Raw genomic sequence first — 19123 nt, 5'->3', positions numbered from 1 at the left:
CCATTCATTATATGTTTTTAATGACCAAATATATAAATGGTACTTTTTGTGACAGTGTTACATACTGTTAAGCTTAAATAATTAATATCTATGATAATCATTTGTTCATCCGGTGGTCAAAACTGAAGGAGCAATTTTTCTTGGATGAAGTTTCTTGTTTGAGCTAAATTAATATCATTCCCAATTCATAATTGTTGTGTCATTTTTTGTCAACTTGCCACACCGCACACCCTGATAAGGCTGATATTTGATTGGTGAGTTTTTGGACTTGGGGTTGTGAGAGGGAGTTGAATTTGGAATTTCTTTATTGTCAGGTGCTTCTAGAAACTTATTGTTTTGTTCCTAGTAAAAAGATTGTTATGACTAAGCAATGTAAAGAAACTGATATAAAAGACTTATAGCTAGTAGAATGTTGATGATAAATTTAGAAGATAGAAATGGTTAAAATAGCATAAAGAAAGTAATATAGTGTAAGAAAAATAGTTTGATTTTATTAAAAAAAAATAGTTTGCATGAATTGATAAAGTGGTTGTCTAAGAGTCATAGCTTAGGTGCATTTGGCTCTAGTGCCAATAATCCATTTCCCATGTGACGATACAATTTGGTGTACACCATCTATCGAATAATAGCGGGTCATTTAGTAGAAATGAAATTTGTTCAACAGGACTCATGCTTGTTGCATGACAACTTGATTGGTTCTTATGTAATTATTACTTATTTAATAGTAGTCTTGGACATTTCACATTAATTTTTGATTCATTGATAGAGTGTACTCATCCGTGACAACCTTGTAGCGATAACCCAAAATTAATAAGAACTCAACAGTACAACAGATAGACGATGAGGATGAATTTTATATTGTTTTCAAGCGAAGTTCTTGGGTTGAAATAAACGTCAAGAGCTTCAATATGTTGAGTACTGGTCTGATAATGAATAAAGAATCCCAAGGTTTCCAGGTGGTCAAAAAAGCATTAAGGCTTTAATCTCTCTCTCCCTCTCTCTCTTTCTCGCACATATGCACGAGCAAGTGCCTTTCATTTACACCACTTTGACTTAGACTCACCATAACACTTCTTTCACTTGAGCCTATATTGACAAAAATATCAGTAAATTGCAGCGAGTACCTTTTATTTACACCACTTTGACTTAGACTCACCATTGTTAGAGTGTAGTATATATCCTTTTCGTTATAATGAATTATAGCATGTGTATATATAGTAGGCTAAACATTAGACTAGAAGGATTGATCTTGGGCTTATTACATTTGGGCTAGCATATCTCTAACAACCATAACACCTCTTTCATTTCATTCTATACCGATAAGAATCTCAGTAAATCGCGGACAAATATTGTGGATTTGTTTGAGTCTATATATACTTAGTGTATATACTTAGTAGGGTTTAACTAACTAAGTGAGTGGCTACATGTTGTTGAATAAGAACAATCGATGAGAGGATTATATTTAAAATATTAGATATTCTTATTTAAAAAAGATAGCCTTGACTGCAAAAGAAGGTTTTTTTTTTTTTTTTTTTTTTTGGTTTTTGTTTTTGTTTTTGTTTTTTTTTTGTTTTGTTTTGTCCTACAAGAGGCTATGGCATTTCACACTCTTTTTCATGCATATTGACAATTTTCTTCAAAATATTAACTATTTTTTGTTATAGGATGCATTCACTGTTGGTGTCAATACTATGTACTCAACGTTAGAGTGGGTGATGACAGAGCTTTGAAGGCATCCATGGATGTTGAAGAAGGTGTAAAATGAAGTGAGAGGGATCACTTACAACAGAAAGGGCAAAACAAATGATGATTTGGGTGAAATGCATTACTTAATTGCAGTGATCAAAATGGCTCTTCGCTTGTATCCTCTGTCCACTATTCGTTCCTCAAGAATTAATTAGAGAAGCCAAAATACAATGTTATGAGGGTAATTGTACACTATTTATTAGTGGGATATAATACTTTATGGAATTGACAAAATTGCCCATACTAATAAATTTATTTACAAAATTGTCCTAATCTATTTTCAAACCCTAGCCTCTCTCTTCAAAAGTTCAAACTCAACCTCTCTCTCTCTCTCTCTATTGGAGCTTTTGATCGCAATCCATGGCCGATAAAGCCTAGCCTCTCTCTCTTTTTCAGTCTCTCCAGATTAGAGTTTCTAACTGAAGATGATCTTAGACCTCATATCCCAAGCCGTTGGCTCCAAGATTCTAATTTTTTTTTTTCTTTTGTTTATGTGAAATTTGGTATGGCTTTTGTTGGAGTTATATTTGTTAGGGCTTCTTTGTTTTTGGCTTATTTTTGGTAGATTGCAGCTGTTTGGTTGGTGGAAAAGTGTGGGAAAGTTCAAGGAATTTGTTTCATTATTTATGGATCTTAAGTTTGGTTGGTGAGAAAGGGGAAGAAAATAAAATAAAGCTGTGTTCAATTATTTTGAAGTTTTTTAATTAAAAAATAAATTTTTGTTTAGTTATTTAAAATGATATTTTTGGAAGTTCATTGAAAATTTGTTAATTATTTTTGGAATATTAGGAACCAATCAAATAAAGAAAACAATACATTACTATGATGTGATGGAAGTGTAACTGTTAAACCAAACATGATAATGATATATTGCTGTAATGTGATACCATGAATCTAACATTACAAGAATATAACATTACAACTTAATGTAATATCAAACCAAATACCCCCTTAAAGTAATAAAATATCATGAAAATAATTTCAAAATGCCTCGCAACTCTAACCACGCACAAGAGCTACAGATTGCAAGTTAAAAAAAGAAAAAAAAGAAAAGAAAAAAGAAGGCATGCAGAGGCACATGATATCATAAATTTAGACATAGAGAAGCCTACTTGAGTAGGGAAAGTCTCTATAAAGAATTACATCATTGACGAACAATTATATTTTATTTAATAATTTTAATTCAAACAGAAAAGAAAATTTACAAGTTCAATATTCTAATTGATTTTAAAGTTTTGATGCTCCAATTCCAATATAGAAAACTGAAAACTGAATCAAAGGTGAAAGCCAGCAGAATGATTTTCTTGATAGATGAAACAAAGCATTGAAAGAACAGCAAGTGAATAGAGCTATTAAGATGACAAAAATAAATAAAACTGGTGAGTTATAGTTGATCTTTGAAAGGGATTGAGTTTTGAGACGGAGGGCGCTTTTGGGCAAGTATTTGCTTTGTCCTTTCAAGAACACCAAAAAATATTGAACCACCAATTCCTATCCACAGAACTCTTGGCCCAATTCCCTGCAGAAAACAAAAAAAGGAAGGGTAAAATCTGTTACACGTTGTGTAACAACCACCACCCTAAAGAATCACATTTTTGCAAGCTATTTTAGTTGTCTGCTACGTAACTTTCACAACCTTTTCCTATACACAAAAATTCCTATTTTTGTTCAAATTTTGATCAGTTTGAGAATCAGTGTACTAATATACAACTTTCAATTTCTAATAAGTAACATATACCACAGTTTTTTTTTTTTTTTTTTCACCATCAACTCAAGGAAAGATCCATAAATTTCACATCTTTTAACTACATATAGCAGTCCAACTAAAGTATGTCATTTATTCGTTTGTAAATGATCTGAAAGAACATTTTCTTGTCCATGTTATAACTCATTTTACTCTTCCTTTCACTCCATTAAGATGGCATGACATAATTGGTTTAATATTCTACAAAGGTTAAAAGAAAAGGGAAAAAAAATCAGAAATAAATTTGGTGGCCTGATCTCTGCCGAATCTTGGCGAAAATGTGTTAAAACCGTCTTTGACATGTTCCAGCACTCTCAAACATTCTAGTCTATACTGCAAAAGTTTGGCATACAGCTACAAGATGACCATTATATCATTTTGATGAAGGGAGCATTATATTTACTCAGGGTATTAGGAAGAAGACTGGCATGTGCTATGCACTGTCAAACACAAGATATGAATTACATATTTCATTTGGATCAAGTTTCAATGTGATGAGCATAAGAAAGAAAGTGAGGAAAACACTGAAATAGTAAGATGAAAATAAAGGCTTTAGAACTGCCAAAGCTTCAAAAACATAAGGGATTCCATATCTCCCGAGTTTTTCTATTAAAGGAATAAATTTTTTAGTAACTCTGACATATTAAGAAAAGCAATTGAATATCTGAACAGAATTTTCATAATTTCTCTGTAACAATAGAAAAGAAACGACTACTCCACTGTAATATCATAATTTTGAGACACAAAAAGAATGAAAAAGATTGGTCAAACCTTCAAAAGAGCATGAGTTCCTTCTTCTTTCACGATGGTCCTAACACAATCACAAATCCCTTTGTACTGATTTGCTGATCCCTGCAAAGGTTCAGAGAGAGAGAGAGAAACTCTTTACTAACTTCCTTCAGAGAAAAGAAATCACGAGACAGATTTCCAGTACCTGAACCATTAATCTTGTTTTTATCACATCCAGAGGAGTAGTTATAGCTCCAGTTATTGCACCTGTAGTAAATGAGATTTTACTAAACGCAGAGCAGACCATATATGCATGATCAGTAAAATTTATACACGAGGAGACTTATATTTAAATACATCAAGACTTCTTTTATTCCAATTATATAATGGAATAGGAGAAGATACTGATTGGTGCCTTTAGATAAGGTTCCATGTTTTATGATTTTAATATTGCTAATGCTAAGCTATGGTAAATTGTGCTGAAATTCCAAAATTCTTGTGCTTTAAAAACACAAGCATGCAGTTTCTTATATGGAGAACAACCACTGGGTAGTGGTCTCTTATAGTGTTGAAGAAATAGCATAACATGAATAAGATGAGGCTGCTATATCTAAATTATTATCTGGAAAGTAGCAATCAACTGAAAAACAAAGCCACATATCATTTGAAGAAAAGTAGAACCGTAATTACAAAAGTACCTAAGTTCTCAGGCTGTGTGCACAAGTACCACAAACTTGGCATTTTTCTTGAGTAATAATTTTCACAAAATAAGGGATTTCCAATATTATTTTTAGTATCTAACTTTCAAATTCTGAATGAATTCCAAAGGTCCATTTGTATTCATAAAAATAACATTAGTAAAGAGATGTATCAAGACTGGATAAGGCACCTACAACATGATTGTTTGAGATTGTTGAGAGATTGTCATACAAAAGTTGGATATCAAGTTTGTAGCCATTTACTAGCCCAAAAAAAAAAAATGGATAATTACAAATTACCTACTTGAGGTTAGGCCCGAATTCACGTTGTCTACCTATAGTTTAAAAAATGTCACTTTACTCACCTAAGGTTAGTTCCATTAGACAGCCGTAACCTAGAAAGCATGGACGCGGCTGGGAGGGTGCCACACCCGAGTCCGACGTGGCCTGACGCGGGACGTGGAGTTCGATGCGGTTGCCCACGTGTCAGTGCCGCGTCTAAGATTTTTTTTTTTTTTTTTTCGAATTCGCGCCAACTCGGCTCAATTCACGCCGACTCGGCTTCGATTCATGCCGAACCGGGTTGATTCGACCAGAATCGGGCCGTATCGGCCATATCGGGTTGTATTGGCCGGCGACCAAAACGGCCAAAACGGACCGAAATAGGCCGAATTCGGCCTTGAATCTAGCCGGAACAGCCGAAATTCCCACCTCAGAGGCATAGTAATGTGTTTTTTGTCTTCTTCGTTCTTTGTTTTGTGAATCAAGGCATAGTAATGTGTTTTTTAAGAATATTTTAATAATAAAAATATATAGAAAATATAAATATAAATATTTTTAATAATTTTTTAATCGCCGAGTCCCGCCGCACCCGCACCCTACTTTTTCAAAAATTACCGAGTCCCGCACCCGCACCCGATTCCCGAAATGCACCTGTGCTTCATAGGCCATAACCCACCTCACTCTTTTCCATTAGAAAAACAATTTTAAGACATAAAACATAAAAGAAAATGGATCAAAAAGAAACTCAAGAAAAACTTTACCTTACCATTGTGAAATCCAAGATTGTGACCCCAAATTCGTTTGATTGAAATTTTTGGGCTGTATTCACTCAAGATTTAGGGATTTATAATTGTTACGAGCAAGAAGATCCAATTTCTATAGACACGTATCTCACAGGTATGATTGTGTTCTAGGGTTTGAACTTTTTAGAAAATTGATGCCAAAGAGAGAGAGATTCACCTTGGGGATTGAGAATTCAGTCATTTTCAAGGAACGTTTGCAATCTATGGAAGATTCTTCACTAGCTCTGTTTGCAATGCAGTGCAAAAGAGCTCCAACAATGTTTGTCTGAAACTTGATTGTATTTGATTTTATGACTAAGTTATTGTTTTTGGCTGTCTTTATTTTTTTATTTTTAATTTGGCTCTGTACAACAAAATCCCACCATAACTTAACCAGAATTCCACAAATCTTGATAAATTTCAACAAAATTCCAAAAGATTTCAGCTGCGTTTAGTTGAATAATGTTGGAGCTAAACACCCCGATCCCAAACCCAAATGTTGGCTGCTTCATACACCAAACTATTTTTTCTTTTTAAGTAAGATATAGAAATATTATTACGACGAAGAAAATTATAAGATGTTACTCAATATTCCGCAACATTGGTGGGGCTTCCCCCAACCATGTTTGCTCAAATGAAGTTAAAGACCCCATTAATTAGCAAAGCATTTGGCTTCTTGATGCATGGGCTGTTAGCAGTATGCCATTGAATTGATTGAAACTTATCTTTGAGGTCCCCTAAATCCTCTATCCAGGGCCAGCCCAACATAATTTGGGGCCAAGGCAATAAATTTATGTGGGGTCTTTTATATGTAAATATTAATTAAATAAATTTATTTAATACTAACCATATTAGGGTTAATTTGATGCATTAAATACATAGTTTGATGAAATAATACTAACTAAACCAAGGTCAATTTCATATAGAAAACTGGATATCATAATTAATGAATGTTCAAATTACTTTTTCGTGATTGGTGATATGTCAGATTGTAAGCCTATAGTAAATTTTGTAGTATCACTAACACCAGTGTTTTTTTATAAAATTTTGGGACTTTTACAACAGGGACGAGCCTTTTTTTTCTTAGGGGTAGAAACATTTTGTTGTGGAAGCCTTAGGCCTAGGCCTAAGCTGCCCCTATCAAATGGCCAAATGGGGAGTAAGCCTGAAGATTCAGATATAAATTCATGGTACAATTGTGGGAATTGGGCTTGCAAAGAAGTATTGCGTTTCTCTGAACATTGGAATTGTCTTGCCACAGTTCACATCACTTAAAACCTTAGCTCTTTGATCCATTTTATATTATGTTTTATGACTTAAGAGTGTTTGTATAATGGAAAAAAGTGAGGTGGATTATAGCTGTTAAACGGAATTAACCTTAAGTGGGTAAAGTGATATTTTTTAAACCATGGGTAAGCAAAATGAATTCAGGCCTACCCTGAGGTGGGTAATTTGTAATTATCTCAAAAAGAAAAAAAAAAAAAAGGTTTGTAGCCATTCTAGATTGGGGAAATTGACCAACTAGAAAATGTAAAGGAAGCTGTTAGGGTTTGTGCAGTTAAAGGTGAGAAAAAAAAACGAAGGGGGGGGGGGGGGGGTGTATACAGGTGAACTATGAACATGACCTTATGTCCTCACCAATTTATTGGCAACCTGGGCAATTTTGAGAATTTATATTTACTTCAAAGCTCATGATAAGAGACAAAGATGTTTTTTTTTTTTTATTTTTTTAAATGATGTGGAACCTCACCAAAGCAGGGGCCTTTGGAATAACAAAGAAAGATCTTATATTATCCCTAAACTCTAAAAAGGAAATAAATATGAGAATAATCAAGTCAAACAGAAAGAACAAATGACTGAAGAATCATAAAGATAAACTCAGAAATTTTTTGGGATGTAAACCTACCAGCAAAAGCACCAATTATTGCATTCTCAGGATCATTCAGATCTCTTCGTGCCTGCAGAAAAAGGTAAAACTAAATCACTTCTATGGATAGATATCATGTACTTCTATGCTGACCAATTAGCAGACCACAAGGGAAAAGAAAATGTAATAGAATGAAGTTAATTATTTTGGGCAATGTTCAAAAATTTTGTACCTCTAAGTTTTCATTTTGAGGTTTTTTCACTTTATATAATCTTTTTTGTTCTCCATAGCAACACATTTGTCTAGCCTTTTTGGATGCTTTTAATTTTCTTTATTTTGTCTAATAAAATCCATCCCACCAAGCAAAGAAAATCCATCTAGGAGTAGACCCAGTTGGATGTATATGTTAAGCTTACCGCTAGCCTATATCCGATCCGGATCTGCTCATAGATGCAGAACTGGATGGCATCAAAAGGCAAATCTCGCAGTAAGAAGGATCCATACCCCTACAATCTCAAAAAAAAAAAAAAAAAAAAAGAACAGAAAAAAAAGGGGGGGGGGGGGGTGTCAGTATTTATGCATGAAACAATTCATAAATTAACGGCATCATGCATAGTTCTGTATGGTATGTTAACTCTTATCTCATAACAACTGGCATAAGGTATCCCCCAGAAGAAGTTTGTAAGCAAAAACCATATAGCTTAGAATGAAGACTGGGATTGCAGATCTTAAATTAGAAAATTGAGCATAATATACCACATAAAGGCCTTTAAAACCCTCCTTGGCAACAATGAGGCGGACTGCATCAGGGGCTGAAGCAAATTGCCCAGTTTGCAACCTTTGCTTTACGACCTGAGAAAAATTCTAATAATCACAAACCTAGAAAGCAAGAAGGGATTCAAGGGAAGATGGGGATTAAAGAAGTAAACTCAACTACCTCCGTTGGGACACGGACAAGAGAAGAAGCAGCACCTCCAATTGCACCTGCAGTCTGAAAGAAATCTAAATACCTATTAAGATAACAAGAAAGCTCTATCCAGTACATTGAAAGTGAAAGTTCTCTCTATTATCTCTTTTACAAGCAAAGGAGACTGAAATGCGGCAAAATGATTCAACCACCTACCTAACCAATCAAATAGTATGTTTAAGCATGTTAGCAAAAAAAAAAAAAGTATGTTTATGCAACTATAAAATCTCTGTTAGCACTTAACAGGCCAACTAATAAAGGCAAGAAATCAGCATGAAAATAGTTAGTACTGCTAAAAGCCTTTAGTGACTGTTCACTGACCCTAGGATAACAAATGAGAAAACAAAAATGGAAAGAACAGATAAATATTTGAGCTTCACCTTCCATAAGACCTTGAACACTAGCATGCAGTAAAGTGACATCCAGTTAGGTCTCTAGGGGTTGAACCAAAGACACAAGACTCTTTCCGTCATCAGGGTTGAGCCTTTATGGACTGTAGGACAGAATATGGGATAAATTGTTATCATTTGCTAATGCAATTTTAGGATTTTAAAAAAGAAAAAAAAATTATTTCATAATTTTTAATTGTTTTAGGATTTACATAGTCAAAACAGGGTCCTTATGGTAGTATATTAATTAGGATATATTTGAGAATATTCTTCTTGAGAAATGGGTTCTCTAAAGCCTATAAATACGCCAGCAATCTGTAAAACTAACATAACAATTCATCTTTCAATAAAATTGAGATTTTCCTTCTTTTTGGATGCCAAAGTTCTTTTGCTTGTAAATCCAAGGAAACTCTTATGGATTTAAGAGTTTGCATCTAGATAGAACAAAATCTCAGCACCAGTTTGTATCAAAGAATCCTGATATCAAGAAAAGAAAAGATGAAACAACCATCCAATTGACAGTGATTGTGGGGGTGCAAGCCTTCAAGGCAGAAATTCAAGCCAACAGTGAGAAGATGACTCATGGACTCCAAAAGTTTCCTGACATGCCCATTAATCTGGGTTTAAATGCCAATAAGAATCATGAAGATGATAGGAGTAATTATCAAGGATATTATACTTACGGCCAACCTATTGATCAATGTGTTTATAATTTAAATGATATTCAATATTTTGATGTGTAAAGAAGATTTTATTAGTTGGATTCTTGATCTTGAAGAATTATTTGATCAAAGGAAGATCTTGAAGATTGGTATAACTTGTATCAAGCTTGAGAGAGATACAACTAATTGGTGAAATGATATAGAGTTTTCCACAATACAAAGACATAAGTCTAGATTTTCTTAACAGTCAAGAACGAAAGGATGATGGTAAGTTTTTATTCTTCATGATTATAATGAAACATTGTTTTATACAATCATAAGCCAGCAAATTCATAAAAAGGGAATAACAATGAAACTCTTGACTTCCAATCATTGAAAGAAGATTCAGTTTTAAATGCTGAAAATTTAGAAGATAAAATATCTGGAAGTAGAGGCTGAACAAGCCAAAGTTGAGGAAAAATTACAGGTTGTACTTAAGATCAAAGACAGCATTTTCGAAAAATTCTTGAGAGGCTAAAGAGGAAAATATGGAAGATCCAACTGAATTCAAACATGATGATGAGTCTATAAACCCCAAATTCCTAAGATCACATTGATTTGTTGGAAACCATTGCAGTACAATCTATCAGTTCCATGGGGTTGAAAATGCTAATTTTGACTCCAATTATTAATTAGGGTCTATTCTCAATCAAACGTGTATAACTGTTGGCAAAGGTTTTGCCTAAAAATATGAAAGGGGTGCTCGATAAACTTATTTCAAAGGCACAAAATGCTTTTGTAGGCAGTAGGAAAATCCTTGACTCGATCTTAACTGCAAATGTATGCTTGGATAGAGTGAAATTTTGGACAGATCGGTGGTGTGGGGATCTTCCTCTTCGTTTGGCTTTTCCGGTCTTATACAGTATTGCAACTAACAAAGCGGCCTCTGTTGACTCTTCTCTGATAAGGCAAGGAGCGGGGGACAGGAGAGGTTGGGATGTTCGTTTTATTCGGAGTCCAAATGATTGGGAGGCGGAGTTGGTGGATGATTTCTTTCAATTTTTGGCAGCCAATTTACCTTCAGCAGATGATGGTGATCGTATGAGATGGAAGTTGATGAAGAATGGGGATTTTAATATCCGCTTGTTTTATCATAAGTTGCATGGTTCTCTTTTCATTGTTTTTTCCTAGAAAGGTATTTGGAAGGTTAAGGCACCCCGGGCGTGTCTCTTTCTTTGTTTGGACAATCGCCTGGGATAGGATTCTCATGGACAATAATTTGCAGAGTAGGGGTTTTGATTTTGTTGACTGGTGCATCATGTGTCGTTGTGGGGAGATAGTGGATCATTTGTTGCTACATTGTGGGAAGGCTCATCGTTTGTGGAGCTTTGTCTTTAGAACTTTTGGGATTTCATGGGTTCTCTCAAGATCGGTTGCAAATTTCCTTTTTGGTTGGTGGAATTCATTGGGGAAGCATTCATCTATCATTTGGAATTTAGCTCTATTGTGTTTGATGTGGACTATTTGGAGGGAATGCAACCCATGGACTTTTGAGGACTTAGATAGATCCGATGACCAGTTGCTTGCTTTTTTCACTGGTTCCCTTTTTGATTGGTCTAAGGCTTGGGGACTCACATCAAGTGAATCTATTTCTTTGTTCCTTAGCTCTTCTATTTTTGCTTCTCTCTTTTTTGGTAATCTTTGATATGCTTTGTGCTTCTTTGCATAAAGTAGTTTTTTGAATATACATCTTTCTTACTTTTCAAAAACAAGAAAAAGAAAAAAAAAAAAAAGAGTAAAATCAAGAGTTGCACTCTAGGGTTGATTTGTAAATTGGATATTGATAAATCTATGACCATGTTAGTTGGGACAGGGTTCTTATCTGTTTGGCAGGATGGGGTTTGGAGAGAAGTGGAGTTGCATTCATACTTGTATTGCTACGGATTGGTTTACAATTTTGGTAAACAATTCACCGGCTGGCTTCTTCAGTAGTTCACGGGATCATATTCATTATCCCCATTGCTCTTTATGCTAGTTATGGAGGTGGTGAGAAGGATATTAAAGAAAATTGTGGGGATTTTTTATTGACAGATTCGGGGTAGGACATGCTGCTATAGCTAGGCTTTATATCTCCCATCTCTTATTTGCTGATGATACTCTTTTTTATTTCATGGATGCAAATGCCGAAAAATTTCTTTACATAGTGTTCAATTGCTATGAAGCTGTTACAGGTCTAAAGGTTAATATGGGTAAAAGTGAAGTGGTACCAATAGGTAATGTGAGTAACTCAGTAACATGGCAAAATTAGCAGACATCCTTTGTTGTAAGATTGTGAGTTTACTGATGACATATCTTGGGATGCTGCTGGGGGCTTCCTTTAAGGTGTTGTTTATTTGGAATACTAATTTGGAAAAGATGGAACGCAAACTGTCTAGTTGGAAGAAGATATATTTGTCCAAGTGAGGGAGGCTAACGTTGTTAAAAGGTACAATTTCTAGCTTACCAACCTACTACCTCTCATTATTTACTATTCCCATTGGTGTGACAAACAAGATGGAGAGGTTGCAGAGGAACTTTTTGTGGGGTACTTCAGATGAGGAGTTCTAGTTCTCCCTGGTGGCCTGAGATACAGTTTGTTCTCCCATTGCAGTAGGTAGATTGCGGATCCGAAAGATAAGAAGTTTTATCAAGCTTTATTGGGGAAATGGTTATGGAGGTTTGGGAATAAGGCCACGCATCTTTAGAGACGGGTAATCACTATGAAGTATAGGGAGAATTGGGGTGGTTGGATTTCAAAACCATTTAAAGGGACACATGGGTGTAGCTTATGGAGAAGTATTAGGGCAGGTTGGGATAATTTTCTTCAGCTTGTGTCTTTCAAGGTGGGGGATGGCACCTGAGTAAGGTTTTGGAAGGATATTTAGTGTGGGAATCATTCTCTAAAAGAGTTGCACCCAGATTTATATTGTTTAGTGAACAAGAATGCCCCAGGTCAATCAGTCATAAATAGTTAGATGTGGTGGCGTGAAGCTATATCATGAGATTTTGTAGAGGTTTTCGTGACTAGGAATCAGAGCCAATGAATCATCTACTCAAACATCCCCAGGTGGGAACGAGCCGATAGGATGAGATGGCAATTGAAGGGGGATGGTTGCCTTGATGTTTGTTCCTTTTAAGAGGCTATCTGAGGTAAAAAGAAGCTAACTCTTTCCCTTGGAAGAGTATTTGGTGCGTTAAGGCCCCGAAGAGGGTCTCGTCCTTCATTTGGACAGCAACCTAGAGGAAGATTCTAACTTGTGATTCATCAAGCAAGGTTTCTCTTTAGTTGGTTGGTGTTGTATGTGCAGATGTAATGGGGAGATGGTAGACCATTTGCTGATCCATTGTGAAGTTGCATATGCATTATAGTGTAGTTGTTAGAGCCTTTGGGATCCAAAGGATGTTACCATGGAAGGTAGATGATTTCTTGTTTAGACGGAGGAATTGGAATTGGTTTGAAAAAAACTCATTGAATATTTGGAATTTTTTCCTGTTATGTTTGATGTGGCTATTGTGGAAAGAGCCAAATAGTCGTACCTTTGATGATATAGAAAAATCACAATCTTAGTTGGAACCATTGCTGATTCAAACTCAATTTGATTGGTCTTGTGTGTAGAGTCATACTAGTAGATTTCCATTTTAGATTTCATAGAACCATTTCATTCTTGTGCATAATTCTTTTAGATTATGTTGTGTTCATCAACATGGACAAAAAGTAATCTCTTCTTCTAATAATAAATAAATAAAAAATAAAGGTCAAAGAGAAAAAATTTCAAGTTATTCAAGTATTTGAAGTAACTTTTATTTGGAGCTAAAGATTTCAATTTCCAACTAAAAACTATAGGGCAAGTTTCATTGAATTGGAGGGATTATTTGTAAAAGCAAAATATGGAGGTCACTTTTTGTAATTTGTTAATTTTTATGTTATTTTTGGAGTTTTAGGTTTTCAATTTTATTTCGTTATTTTTAATTGCTTTTAAGGTTTCCTTAGTCAAAATAAGGTCCTTATATGGTAGTAAATTAATTAGTTTATATGTGGGAAGATTCTTATTTGGAAAAATAAGTTTTCTAAAGCCTAGAAATAAGCCTGTAATCTGTAAAACAAAAATAGCAATTCATATTTCAAAAAAAATGAGAGTTTTCTTTTTTTCAGATGGATTCCAGAGTTTTCCTCCAAGTACGTTCAAGCCTTCAAGGAACCTCTTACAGATTAAAAAATTTGTATTCAGTTAGAACAACATCTAACCCTACCATGCTTTCTATTCTGCAACAAGACACTAGGGAAGGCTACCCTCATTACGTAGCCCATTGTCTCCCTAGCTAAAAGGGCAAAACTCTGTATTTATGAAGTTATGGAAAGGCAAATTAATGAAGAACTTTTTGCCATTATAGTCTAGCAACATGAAAATTGTCAGATTAATGAAAAACTTTGTGCCATGACAGTCCGGCTACATGAAGATTGTCATTTTGCATATATGGTTAATTTAAAAACTTACCAAATGAGCTACTGCACTAAGGTTTTCAGGAAAGGACTTCAGCAACTTTTGCTTTGTAGGTTCATACACACCAACAAATATGGCAGAAGCCCTGTGCAGAAATAGAAGTTCATCAGCCATGTCCCACATAATAAGAAGAGGTATGCATTTAATGAAAATTGGGGGAAAAATTAGAAAGAAATGGTGTTCTCATAAAACTTATCAAGTATTACATAGATCCATATCAAGCACTTTTTCAAGCATTTGGCTTAAAGTATTAAAAAGTTAAGGCTCAAACGTGGGTTCCCAAGTCCTCAAGTAAGAGGCAGACAATGAAATAACCAAAACTGTCTCTATTGAGAAAAACAATTCATGAAGAAGATTGAAAATTCACTAAGAATCCAGCCTGCACAGAGGAAAAATCAAATCACATCAAAAATCTTATGAAAAGTTTGAGTTGGAAGAAAAGTTGATGATTGGAATATTTATTAATAGGATTTTACTCAAATAGACAATGTAACAAAAAAGATTAAGCATATGACTAAGCTGCCTTGCTATATACAAACAATTTTCCATCATGGATAACTGATTTCAAAAGTTTATTATGCACTTAAAGTAGTAGGGACAAGGGTCTTAAGATGAATAGGGAAAAAAGATTCTTGTATCAACCACAAGTAGTTAAGATACGCATTCCTCAGTTTTGCTTATCTTGCATAACACTTTCCTTAGCTTGTGTTTATCATCCACTAAGTGTTCATGTAGCTTTGGCCAAAAAGTTAGGTTTTGAATTGTCATGTGTGAAAACATATAGAAGAAATCAAACTACATTTGTTAAAATTTTAAATATTATGGAACATGAATGGAAGATGAGAAAAGAAGAATGGAAGAGATTAAAGTGGTTCGGTCGCATACATCTTTCATTTACGTTATTGTAACACATTGGAAACCCATATTTTTAATAGAATTTACAGAATTTGAAAATAGGTCAACTATCAATTTATTACATGTATATTTTAAATTTGAATTTCAAATCAATTTATTTAATTGCTCCAATCCCTTGATTTAATCCAAGCAATCAATCCCTTGCTTTAGTCTTCACGGTTTGGAAAGTGAATCATACTTTCCAACATTCATGCAAATAATGAGGAAAAGCATATATGCAACTAATTTACTCACGGTAAGACACCAGCAAGGTTTCCAGCCAATCCAGAATAGAGACCCTCCAAAATAATTTTTCCTCCACCCTGGGCAGCCTGACAAACAAATGAATGAATGGTTAATCGCAACAATTCAAGCAAGAACAAGCAAGTCGATGCATTGTAAAACATCAAGATTTTATATTTAGACTACGAGCAGGTTGACAGCAATAGTAAAATAGCCATACATTTATGAAGGAAGGATGATAGAAAGCAAAGGAACAAAAGCATGAGTTGGTCCCATACAAAAGAGTTGTATGACCTTTAATCTAATGCACGTCATCTTTGAAGGATGAACTGTGACCAATAGGAAAATTCTCAATTTAACTAGCAATGCATGTTAAGCTGTATGGAATGAAACAAACTTTGTATAACAAAAAGTATTTCGTCATCCAATAGTAGAAAGAAAACAACAAATTCTAGAAGCAAATGCATTCTATAGAAGTGCGGGATCAAGACCGTGTCAGCACATATAGTGGAACAGTCCTCGCAGTAATAATTGTTCTTCTTCTTCTTCTTCAAATTTAGTTAGCAACATAATGCAATAGATAAACAAAAATATTCAGTATACTTGACGTGCCTGTAGTCGAGTTTTTATGGTATCAATTGGATATAATGCAGCTTCCACAACAACACCAGCAAAGCCTCCAGCTATGAAACCTTCTGCAAAACCCATGATTTTGCTTTGTGATTTTATTGTTTATAGTAAAGATACATCTTTATGAATAACCCATAGCCAATCTGAAATTACATGACTGGAACCCAGATCAAGAGTGATAGTTTTTCCTAGAATTAAGATAACGAATAGTCATTTTTGAATACAACATGAAACAAAACAATGAAATATGGTTGTAAATTATAAGTGGTAAATGGCTGATTATGGTTTTAATTTTAAATTTTAAAATAGCTAGCCAACCTTCTGCAATATGGACTGATTTTTCTTTCGTGGTCTACTATGAGCCTTAAAATACAAGCCAGTCATAGATTATTGACACACAAAATACTTGAAAAATATATGGTTTGAGTGATCTGTTTTGCATCTGATCTTTAAAAGGAAAAGCTCTTTGTACCCTGAACTTTCATTACAAAATTGGAATTTCGTAGCTTCTGTGTCCTAGGCAAAACATTTTGCCAATGAGACATTTTGGATTAGGGCATGAAACATCAAAATCACTACTTCCTTGGCCAAATTATCTGACTGTTAAACATCAGAATCACTACTTCCTAGACCAAATTAAACAAGGGATCTTTAAATTGTCTGCATATTACATGGGCCACAATTGAGAACAGTCAACCATCAGATCGCTGTAAATTCAACAATTAAGAAATGCATCTAACCTAATTTCAACTGCATCAAATTACATTACATACTGTAGAAATCGCGTAAAAAATCAGATGGCTTGTTCTCTCCTCCTGCACTGAATGAAGCAACCTTATTTGGCTCCTTTTGAGAGCTATGCATTTTAAGTGTCAATGCATCTGTAAAATGAAACCATTAGTTCAAAACAAGTTCCATTGGGCAACAACTGCTTTTAATTATCCCAAAAAAAAAAAAAACAAAAAAACAAAAACAAAAACAAAAACAAACCAACTGCTTTCAAATAATTTTCCTCAAAACTCAAAAGGAAAGTAATAGAAAACATCCAGGGAGAAGAATTAGTTATACATTTGGAGAACTTCTGTAGATAAAATCCCATATTTCCGGACACTTCTTCAGTGATTTCTCATTTATAGCTTTAACAGTCTCATGTTTGATTTTTTTTTTTTTTTTTTTTTAATTGGTGGAAAAGATAGTAAAATGGGTAACTCTGATATCAACATGTGATCATTAATAAGATTAGATAGCAACCCTTTGCCATGCATGATCAAGAGTTCTTAAAAATAATTTATGAAAAAATTAAGAGAGAAAATTTTGGTCTATGAAGCAATTCAACCAAATGGGAAACCATTTCTTCATCAAATTAGTTTAGTTATATCAAAACCATCCTCCTTTTCAGCTCTCATGTAACAACCCACTAACAATTCTAAAACTGTGCCACAAAAATGAAGCATAAAAGACAGCAAATGAAACCAAAAACAAAAGTTTCTATGGCTTTTCTATGAGTTTTTCAGCTACCCATTAGAGCATATAAATTACAAATCTTAACCCCCAAAAAAATAATAATTAAGAAGAGAGAGTAAGAAAATGAATACCGAGTGCAGGTGAGTCTTTCTGAGAACTTTTGGCATGCATTGGCAATGTAGTTTACGAGGTCCAATAATAAATCTCAGTTCAAGTGATTATAGAAAACCAAACCTTCGAGAGAGCACTGTGTCGTGTCTATCGCTATGTTTACATCCAAATCAACGACTAAAAGATTTACACTCACCGTCTTTTAGCTTAATGGAATTTTACTTAATTAACACCTTTTTCTTCCTTAATTTTTATATTTTACCAAAAATTTGTTTTTTGCCTCTCACTTTAAAAAGTTTGTTTTTTTCTCATTAAACTATTGAATTTTTTTTTTCCGACTCTAACTTATTGAAAATGTTTATATTTTTAAACTTTACTAAAAGTTCTTTTTCTTTTTTTAAACTATTGAAAAGATTTTTTTTTTTATCCCTATTGGCTATTCGTGTCTCTAAACTATTAAAAAAAATATTTACAAAATTTAAAGATGAAAAACAGAACTTTTAAAGTTGAGGGACAACAAACAAATATTTGGTAAAGTTTATGGACTAAAATAGCATTTTACTCATTTTTCTTTTTCCAAAAAAAAAAAAAAAAAAATTAACCACCATTGATTTTCCATCAAGGTTTTTTTTTTTTTTTTTTTTTTTTTTTTTTTTTTTTTTTTTTTTTTTTTGTGTGTGTGTTTGTTAAATGATAAATTTTATCAAGACAAAAGGGTCAGCCCGAGCCATCTGCCATATCTCACTTTAGAATATGGGCATGATCCTTGTCTTTCATTGATTATAGTTTTTCTCATGTACATAGGTTTTGTAATACTGTTGCACACTCACTTGCACGAAGAGCTATTCACTTCTCCCATATGATAGTCTAGATGAAAGATATTCCACCTGACGTTGTTCTTGTTCGCTAGGTTGATTTTTACGGCCTCCCTTAATAATATAAGGTACTGTCTTCTTTTTAAAAAAAGAAAAAAAAAATATATATATATATATATTTATATTTATATATATGGGCACGAAGATTGGAGATGAGAAGAACCCAATATCGTTACAAAAAGGAACTTATGCTGCAAGGCCATGAGCAACATAGTTGACTTGCTTAATTACAATAGAAAAAGAACCAGAAGAAAAGGAGCGGTATAACCATAAAAGGTTGGTGTCCTCAATGATAGATGAGATTGAACAATGCGTTGTGATTGAGGAGTTCTGTATGGGCTCAATAACATTCAATCAATTGCCTTCAAAGATAATGTTGTTCGATCCCATGCTATGTGTAGAGGATACAGCGAGGATTGCGACTTTTGCTTCGACCCAAATAGGCTCTCCATTGACTTCTGTACCTATTCGTGCATATAGATAAATTAACCCCAAGAAATCACGACAATTAAACAGCAAC

General features: G+C 34.1%; 1 protein-coding gene across 4 annotated transcripts; it reads right to left on the bottom strand.

Moving 5' to 3' along the window:
- Window positions 1–2890: 2890 nt before the first annotated feature.
- On the bottom strand, window positions 2891–17947 carry LOC126713592 (S-adenosylmethionine carrier 1, chloroplastic/mitochondrial-like). 4 transcript variants are annotated; one of them, XM_050413373.1, is made up of 12 exons: window positions 17749–17947; window positions 16927–17034; window positions 16127–16218; window positions 15536–15603; window positions 14381–14471; window positions 8786–8839; window positions 8605–8700; window positions 8265–8354; window positions 7888–7939; window positions 4425–4486; window positions 4262–4342; window positions 2891–3265 (listed from the first exon to the last, which is right to left on the bottom strand). In XM_050413373.1, exons 1-12 carry the CDS (start codon window positions 17786–17788, stop codon window positions 3131–3133), a joined length of 969 nt encoding a protein of 322 aa, XP_050269330.1. In that variant the 5' UTR covers window positions 17789–17947; the 3' UTR covers window positions 2891–3130. The 4 variants fall into 4 exon arrangements, with proteins under 4 accessions (XP_050269330.1, XP_050269331.1, XP_050269332.1 ...); XM_050413374.1 differs by having other exon boundaries at window positions 15536–15612; window positions 16136–16218; XM_050413376.1 differs by having other exon boundaries at window positions 3024–3265; window positions 7884–7939.
- Window positions 17948–19123: the final 1176 nt, after the last annotated feature.

This window comes from Quercus robur, chromosome 2 (assembly GCF_932294415.1).
Source record: "Quercus robur chromosome 2, dhQueRobu3.1, whole genome shotgun sequence".
NCBI lineage: Eukaryota > Viridiplantae > Streptophyta > Magnoliopsida > Fagales > Fagaceae > Quercus > Quercus robur.
Note: the sequence above shows the minus strand (reverse complement) of the source record. Positions and strands in the feature narration are given on the sequence as shown.